Genomic DNA, 8,044 nt, shown 5'->3' with positions numbered 1-8,044 from the left:
AGTGCCAGCGTGCGTGTGCCTGTGTGTGTGTGTGTGTGCGCGCGCACATTTTTCAGTTGGAGTTGGACTTCAGGTTTTTCCTGGAATTACTGATTTCTTTCCCTATATTTGTGTCCAGTGGAGGAGATTTCTAAATCCGTGTCCAAGCATTTGTCTTTCCTTCCATTTCTGAATCACATACGTTTACAAAGGCCACTACCTAAAGACAGAGCATTTAGTATGTTCTTGGGCAACTGGGATGACTGGCAGGTAGGGAACCTGGGTTTTAGTCCTAGTTGTGCCATAGGCTAGCTTGGTGACCCTGGAAAAGTCACTTATCTGGACCCCTTACTTATGTTTCAAGTGAGATCTTTGGTACAAAAGAATTTGGAAGGTCCTTTCTGGTGCTGGTATTTTAGGATTCTGTTTACTTATTTTAATTTTTTAAACCATTCCCTGCCCCAGCAAGAATTATTGGCAATAAACCGAGATACAATTTTCTTTATTATCATTGGGTCCCCCGGCCCATATTACATACATACATATACACCCAGACAATTTAAAATGTTCCACTGCATGAAGAATCTGAAAATTTCCAGAATACAGCAAACTCAAGAGGAGAAATTGGAAGAATGTTCAAGAAACTGTTACATCCAGGGACTCCTCTGAGGAGGGGAGCCCGAGGTGAACGGAAGTGGGAGATTTCACTGCATGTATTTTTTTGTACCTTTTGAATTTTTTGCCACATGCATTTATTACCTCTTCAATTAAAAACTTTTTTAAGCAAGAGTTTTCCTTTCTCTTTCTTCGACCACAGGCCCCTCTGCAGCTTAGTTCCTAGCGGGGGAGGAGCCCATGATGGGGCTGGCATCATTCTCTGGAAGCCACCCCTCAGCCCAAGCCCTCTGGCTGGGTTAGCCAACATCCCTGCTCCCCTGGCTTCCCTGTGTGCCTGGAGGGGGTCTGTGGATGCACATTACTGCTGGCTGCCCTTGCTGGGGAGTGCCACCACTCCTACTGTTGGTGGCACTCCAGCTGGACTGTCAAGCTGGTACGGGGCCTCTATTCAAGGTGCTCCATTAAGGGGCTGGCCTTCGTGGCCCCAGCAGCCAGACAGGCAAAGGGCCTAAGAGTTCAGCATAGGCGGAAGTGCATCCAGCCTTAAATCCTCCAGATCTCGCCATTCCCTTTCAAAGACAGACTGCCTTTTTTTTTTTCCCTTTTTAATATTTATTTATTTATTTAGTTGCATTGGGTCTTAGTTGCAGCAGGCAGGCTCCTTAGTTGCGGCAGGTGGGTTCCTTAGTTGCAGCTCATGGGCTACTTAGTTGAGGCTCGCCAGCTCCTTAGTTGGGGCATGCGAACTCTTAGTTGCAGCATGCATGTGGGATCTAGTTCCCTGGCCAGGGATCGAACTCAGGCCCCCTGCATTGGAAGCGCAGAGTCTTATCCACTGCGCCACCAGGGAAGTCCCCAGACCGCCTTTTGTTTTGTGTTGTTTTCTGCTGCTAATATAACATGAAGACAGAAACATGAAAGAGAAAAACAAAAGGGCCAGAGAAGAGTGGGGAGAAAGGGTCTCTAAGGTGCTCTCTTCTCCTGGCCCCAAGCCCACTCTGCCTGCCTCTGCTCAGCAGAGCTGGGCTGCAGCATCTCTGGCAGGGTCCCACGTCCCTGGTTTTCTCCCCCGGTGCCAGCTCCTCCTCAGCTTTCCCTCACGACATCCAGCTTCCACCTGGCCTTCCTCTTCCACCTCCTTTTCTGATTGTCACCTTCGATGGGTGCTGGGCCACTCCACCCCTCCTGTCTTCTCTGATTCCTCCTCCTTTGGCTTGCCTACTGCACTGCCACCCTGCCCAGAAACAGCTGCCATCTTTAAGGTCCACTTCCCAGACTGGAGCCGCTACCTGTCCTACAACTGGGATTGCTCAAGGTGGATTCCTCCGCCCTCCATTCTTTCTTTCCAGGGTCAGTAAAGCCCAGGTTGGGGCAAGAGGACAATTGAGAAGCCATGACAGAGTCAGACAAGGAGCAGCAGATGGAGATGTGCTCTTGAGAGAGTGGACGGAAACAAGACTCCAAGAGATGAAAAGATACAGCGCGTGAGGAAAAGCAGCTTCAGGGAAAGAAAACGCAGAGAGCGAAGACCAATAAATGTGTAATAAATACTAAAACCAGAAAGGCCTGAACAGAAACCATCCAGAGAGCAAGGGAGTTAGGTCAGAGGGGAGGAGCAGGAGGGGAGGGGGTGGTCGGCACTTGCGGGGCTGGAGGCCGGAGAAATGGTGCAACAGAAATCTCTCAGGAAGGGTCACTCACCTCCCAAGCTGTTGGGTTTATTGGCTGCAGCAAGCAGAATCTATTTAAAACACACCAGGCATTTTGCCTCGTTCTTTTTCCCTGCCCAGAAAGAGCTGGAGCCAAAGGCTTAGGGAACCATTCCAGCGTTAGGACCCTGCATGGACCACAGGGCTGAGACCATGAAGATCCACTGCCCCATCTAGGAATCACCCACCTCTCCCTGCACACACGAGCTGCCAGGCCACTCAACTCACAGCATCCTATCGCAGTCCCAATGGTTACTTGTGTCATGCACTTCCACCGGGAAAGACTCAGTGACTTCCTTCATTCTGTCTTCAAGCTTGTCAGAAAACAGATGCTGCTCAAATGTGACAGCTGCTCTAAAGGGATGCTCAAAGGGAGCTCCCTGACCAGTGGGAACATACTTAATGATAACTGGAGAGGCCTTGGGTGATTAGATTACAGCAAGACAAAGTAGAGAGCATGAAAGGACATCAAGGATAAAATGGCCCTAGGGAAACCATATGGGATTTGAATTGGAAAACCTTTCCCCGGGCTGTGTATCTTTTGGGAATCTCTGATCTGGAGAAGACCTGACCCCTCATCCACCTGTCACAGAGGAGTACAAAAGAAGGTGGCCGCTAGGAGATGCGGCCAAACCATGCAAGCTATGTTTTCTCCCCAACTGAGAGGGTGGGTCTGAGAGGTTCTTCCTTCCCTGGCTCTTCAGCCCATATATTGTATAAAATACTCTTCAAGGCTGAATATAAGTCCTCTGCTTTGCATGAGATTTACATTCTTGAGAAACTTAGTGTACAGATCAAATGAAATTTTGCCTGCCAGAGAAGTTGGCTTTTCAAAATAAATTTGAGGTCAACCTTATGTTTAAAAAGAAGGATGGCTTTTGAAGGTGAATAATCATCCTGGTTCATGTTTGTAACTTTGGAATTTTGAATGACTGATTTGGATGGATGTAGGGGGTGGAGGATGGGACTATCTAGAGATCCATCTATGGTTTGCTTTTAGGTTGCAATTTAAACCTTACTTTAAAACAAATGCAAAACTTAAACAGACAGGTGTGTTGCAGGAGCTACTGCTAAAGAAATAATTTTTAAAAAAATTTTATTACAGAAAATTTCAAATATATATTAAAAGAAGTAGAAAGCCTAATGTAAAAAACCCAGCCTACTTCTTTTCGGCCGGAACGGCCATCTTCCAGTAATTCGCCAAAATGATCAACACAAAGGGAAAGAGGAGGGGCACCCGCTACATGTTCTCTAGGCCTTTTAGAAAACATGAAGTTGCTCCTTTGGCCACATGCATGCGAATCCATAAGAAAGGTGATATTGTAGATATCAAGGGAATGGGCACTGTTCAAAAAGGAATGCCCCACAATCGTTACCATGGCAAAACTGGGAGCGTCTACAACGTTACCCAGCATGCTGTTGGCATCATTGTAAACAAACAAGTTAAGGGCAAGATTCTTGCCAAGAGAATTAATGTGCATATCAAGCATATTAAGCACTCTAAGAGGCGAGATAGCTTCCTGAAACGGGTGAAGGAAAATGATCAGAAAAAGAAGGAAGCCAAAGAGAAAGGTACTTGGGTTCAACTGGAGCACCAGTCTGCGCCACCCAGAGAAGCACACTTTGTGAGAACCGATGGAAAGGAGCCTGAACTGTTGGAGCCCATTCCCTATGAATTCATGGCATGATGGGTGTAAAGAAAATAAAAGACCTGGACTGTGAAAAAAAACCAAAAAACCCAGCCTAGACAATTATCAACTCATGGCCAATCCTGTGAGAACCATGAACTTTAGAGCCAGATGACAGATCCAGAGTATGAACTTTACAGTACAAAACAAATAGGATTAATCCTACTGAGGCTGCAGGATCCAAGTTTCTGCACAAATGCCCTAGACTAGAGCCTAGAGTATGGGGAGAAGGGCAAAGAAATTCTTGTTTAGCAATCAAAGAAGAAACCTGAGACTTAAAAAAAACCCCAAAAAACCCACACACATTCACATTCTGTCTCTGTCTCTCTCTGAAGGATGCACAATGCACAAGTAACTGTAACAGTGGTTATTGTCAGGGAGGGAAAGGACTGGGGAGGAGATTCCTTTTTCATTATACATTTAAAAAGAAGTTTTGTACTATGTGTACATATTACCCATTCTTAAAAGTAACTTGTTAAAAACAAACATCACGAAGCTTTGCAGCACCCAAGTCCCCAGGTGTGACAAAAGGGCAAACTGCCTGGACTCAGACCACCAAATGTTATCACATTTTGACCTGGATTTGCTGTGTTACAGTAATCTGCTCAGTTAGATGAATGGACAACCTCCCAACCCCAAGCTGTACATCATCAGGAAGTGTGTTTCATGTAATATAAAAAACTCCAGCCCTTAATAATTACACGGGTGTATACATTTGTAAAAATTCACTGAGCTGTACTTTTAAAATTTGTACACTTTATTGTATGTTCATTACATTGTACTCCAATAAAGTATTATTAACAGCAACAAAAATCCCAGCCTTTGTGTACAAATAAACCAAAGAATCACTATTTGGGGGTTTATTGGGTTGGCGGTTCGGAGAAAACTGTTGTTTTGAGAAAACAGCACGCTGCGGACTTTCTGCAAAACCTTGCTCTTTGGAAACTACCACTACAGCATGTGCTTTTGGTTAAGCATTCCATGGCTGAAACGCAACTCGATGCTAAAATGCCGAGAGGATGAGGCAAAATCTTGGCCAAGGTCAAGCTCTGCTGATGGTTTGAGAGGGGGATGGCAGCCAACTCTCTGCACTTGTATAACATTTAAAAAAGGAAAAACTAACCCCAAGTCATCTTCTGTCCCTTTTCTGAGCCAACTTTAGTCTTGCTCATTGTATCCGAGAACTCAGAGGGAGCCGTGTGTGCTACGGCTCAGGCTGACCAAACCTCCAGGGCCAAACATACAGATCTTGATTAGAAAGGAACCAAGCCAGCTGACTGGGGCTCCAGTTGGCTCTATGAGATTTAACAAAAGATGTCAACATTTTAGATAAAGTTAGGGTCCATCTAGGAGAGGGCAGAGAAATATTACTTTAGCCTCTCTTTTGGCTATCTGGTCATTTTTTCTGGAACATCAACAAAATGACCCCAATTTGGTAGAAAATGGGGGCTCATGTCTACATCGAAGGGATTATTGTGAAAAAAGCCTCAAGTTTAGCATACTTGGTACAAATAAATCTGTGCTACACAAAGAAAAGCCAATACACTATACCTCTTTGGGACTGAAACTAAGCACAAGGATGGAATGGAAAATGTATTTCCTGCCAGGTCACAGGGAATGGATATATAGGAAATGGGAAAAATGTCTCTCAGCAGCTTATAAAATACAAACTTTACATTTTGCACATGTCCCGTCTCACTGGTGGCGAGGCAAAGGTAAGCAGGACAAAGTCCCAGGCAGGTCAGGGTTATACAGAGGCAGCCCCCAGAGACTTCTCAAGTCTCCCTGGGAGTTAATCTTGTCTCAGGACTCACGGATGGAGAACAATGTGTTAACACAGTGGACCCCTCACATTTTCTTAGGCAGTCCTGACAACATTAAAAAAAGAGAATATTTTTAACTTACTGGTTTAATGTTTTCCTTTTCAAGTATCCAATTCCGTTCAATTCTCTCTCTATGGTACAGCCTTAATTCCTCCTATCTTTAAACTGAGAAACATCCTTCCCCTCCTCACCCCCCGCCAACATCCCCCCATTTACAACACTTGGCAAAAGTTGCCTCATGGGCTTCCCTGGTGGCGCAGTGGTTGAGAATCTGCCTGCCAATGCAGGGGACACGGGTTCGATCCCTGGTCTGGGAAGATCCCATATGCCGCGGAGCGACTAGGCCCGTGAGCCACAATTGCTGAGCCTGCGTGTCTGGAGCCTGTGCTCCGCAACAAGAGAGGCCGCGATGGTGAGAGGCCCGCGCACCGCGATGAGGAGTGGCCCCCGCTCGCCGCAACTAGAGAAAGCCCTCGCACAGAAACGAAGACCCAACACAGCCAAAAATAAATAAATAAATAAATAAATAAATAAATAAATAAATAAAATTAAAAAAAAAAAAAGTTGCCTCATTTCTACTCTGTGCTTTTCCCTTATTAAGCCTTACAAGCACTGGCGATGTGGGTGAAGATAAAGATTTCTCTTCTTTCTTTACTGTTAAATAGTGAACTGAATAGAAATGTGAGTTCCCTAAGGCCACACACAGTACAACTCTGGTGAGAAGAGTATTTTGACCTCCAGTGGAGCTCCAGATGGAGGGAGCAGGCTTCTCCCTAGTCAACGAGGCCAGGAGGACACCGTGTGTCATCCTGCTTCCCTCGCCCCCTTCCTTTCACGCACAGCCTCCATTCCCAGGGCTGGGGGTGGGATGAGAGTGTGCGATGAAGCAGAAGGTACGCAGCACCCCAGGGAAAGGGCCACATAAAGAAACAGTGGGGGGCTTCCCTGGTGGCACAGTGGTTAAGAATCTGCCTGCCAATGCAGGGGACACAGGTTCGATCCCTGGTCCGGGAAGACCCCACATGCCGCGGAGCAACTGAGCCCGTGGGCCACAACTACTGAGCCCGCGCGCCTAGAGCACGTGCTCTGCAACAAGAGAAGCCACTGCAATGAGAAGCCCGCGCACCACAACGAAGAGTAGTCCCCGCTCTCTGCAACTAGAGAAAGACCGCAAGCAGCAACGAAGACCCAATGCAGCCAAAAATAAATAAATAATTAAAAAAAAAAAAAAAGAAACGGTGGGATGTATTAAAGAATGCTACACTAGTAGGGCCCCTACAGCACATCTAATTCAAACTCCTAATTTTACAGGTACAGAAAGGAGTCCAGAAAAGCTAAGTGATTGGTCCAAAGACACACAGCTGATGACCACAACCAGAACCCCGGTCACCAACCCACTCCTCTGATCTTCCAACACACTATACAACTGAGTTTAGGAAAAAGCAAAATATGAAGTCCATAGACTATACGCCCATCACCCCCACCAACCAAATATATGTACCTTCTTTAAAACTACCTGTGTCTCAATCTCCTATTTCTTTTCAGCCCTGTTAGCTTACTAAGCTCAAATTTTGGATTCTTATCCAGGACTTAATAGATACCCTGGTGGTCTGAGTAGTCAGAATCCCAACTCTGCCCCAGCATGTTGCAGCCTGAGAAGGGAGATCTCTGGGAAACAGGAGTAGAATACAAGTAGCCTCTCCAACTCAGGAATATCTGAACCACACATCACGCTTATAATAATGCTGACTGCAAACTCAGCAGCTCTTGAAGCTTATGCTGGCAGAAAGGCAACAGGCTACCCATTGAGCAAGAGAGAAAAATTCAAGAATTAAAAACAAGGAAGTTGCAAGGAGGGCAAATGCTTTGAGTTCAATCTGGAGGGTATGAGATTAACTATCTCCATTCAGTCAGAGCACAGAATGACCTTTTAAGGCAGCAAGTACCACTGCCTTGGAGGAGGGAACAGCCCAGGATGTGTGAACTAGGTCCTTCGACATTCCCTATTCCTATGCACAGCAAGTCAGCTCTTGGTTATCTCCCACATGATTGCCCATTTGGTCCAGTACCCACAGCGTCTAGGGACTGCCAATAACCAGAGTTGGCCACAGACAAAGTTGGTTAGAAGGAAACAATGGTCTAATGTACTTCCCACCTTCCCAAATAACATGTTGCCAGTTAAGTAAGGACCTTGGTGCCACAGGCAAAGACATCTCCCTGGTAGGGT

General features: G+C 46.0%; 1 protein-coding gene across 1 annotated transcript; it reads left to right on the top strand.

Annotated features, from left to right (window-relative positions):
• Positions 1-3,488: 3,488 nt before the first annotated feature.
• On the top strand, positions 3,489-4,430 carry LOC103013086 (60S ribosomal protein L21-like). Its single transcript, XM_057544074.1, has one exon. It carries the CDS (start codon positions 3,512-3,514, stop codon positions 3,992-3,994), a length of 483 nt encoding a protein of 160 aa, XP_057400057.1. The 5' UTR covers positions 3,489-3,511; the 3' UTR covers positions 3,995-4,430.
• Positions 4,431-8,044: the final 3,614 nt, after the last annotated feature.

Source organism: Balaenoptera acutorostrata, chromosome 3 (genome assembly GCF_949987535.1).
Source record: "Balaenoptera acutorostrata chromosome 3, mBalAcu1.1, whole genome shotgun sequence".
In the NCBI taxonomy this organism is placed as follows: domain Eukaryota; kingdom Metazoa; phylum Chordata; class Mammalia; order Artiodactyla; family Balaenopteridae; genus Balaenoptera; species Balaenoptera acutorostrata.
This window is presented reverse-complemented; position numbering and strand designations above follow the sequence as displayed.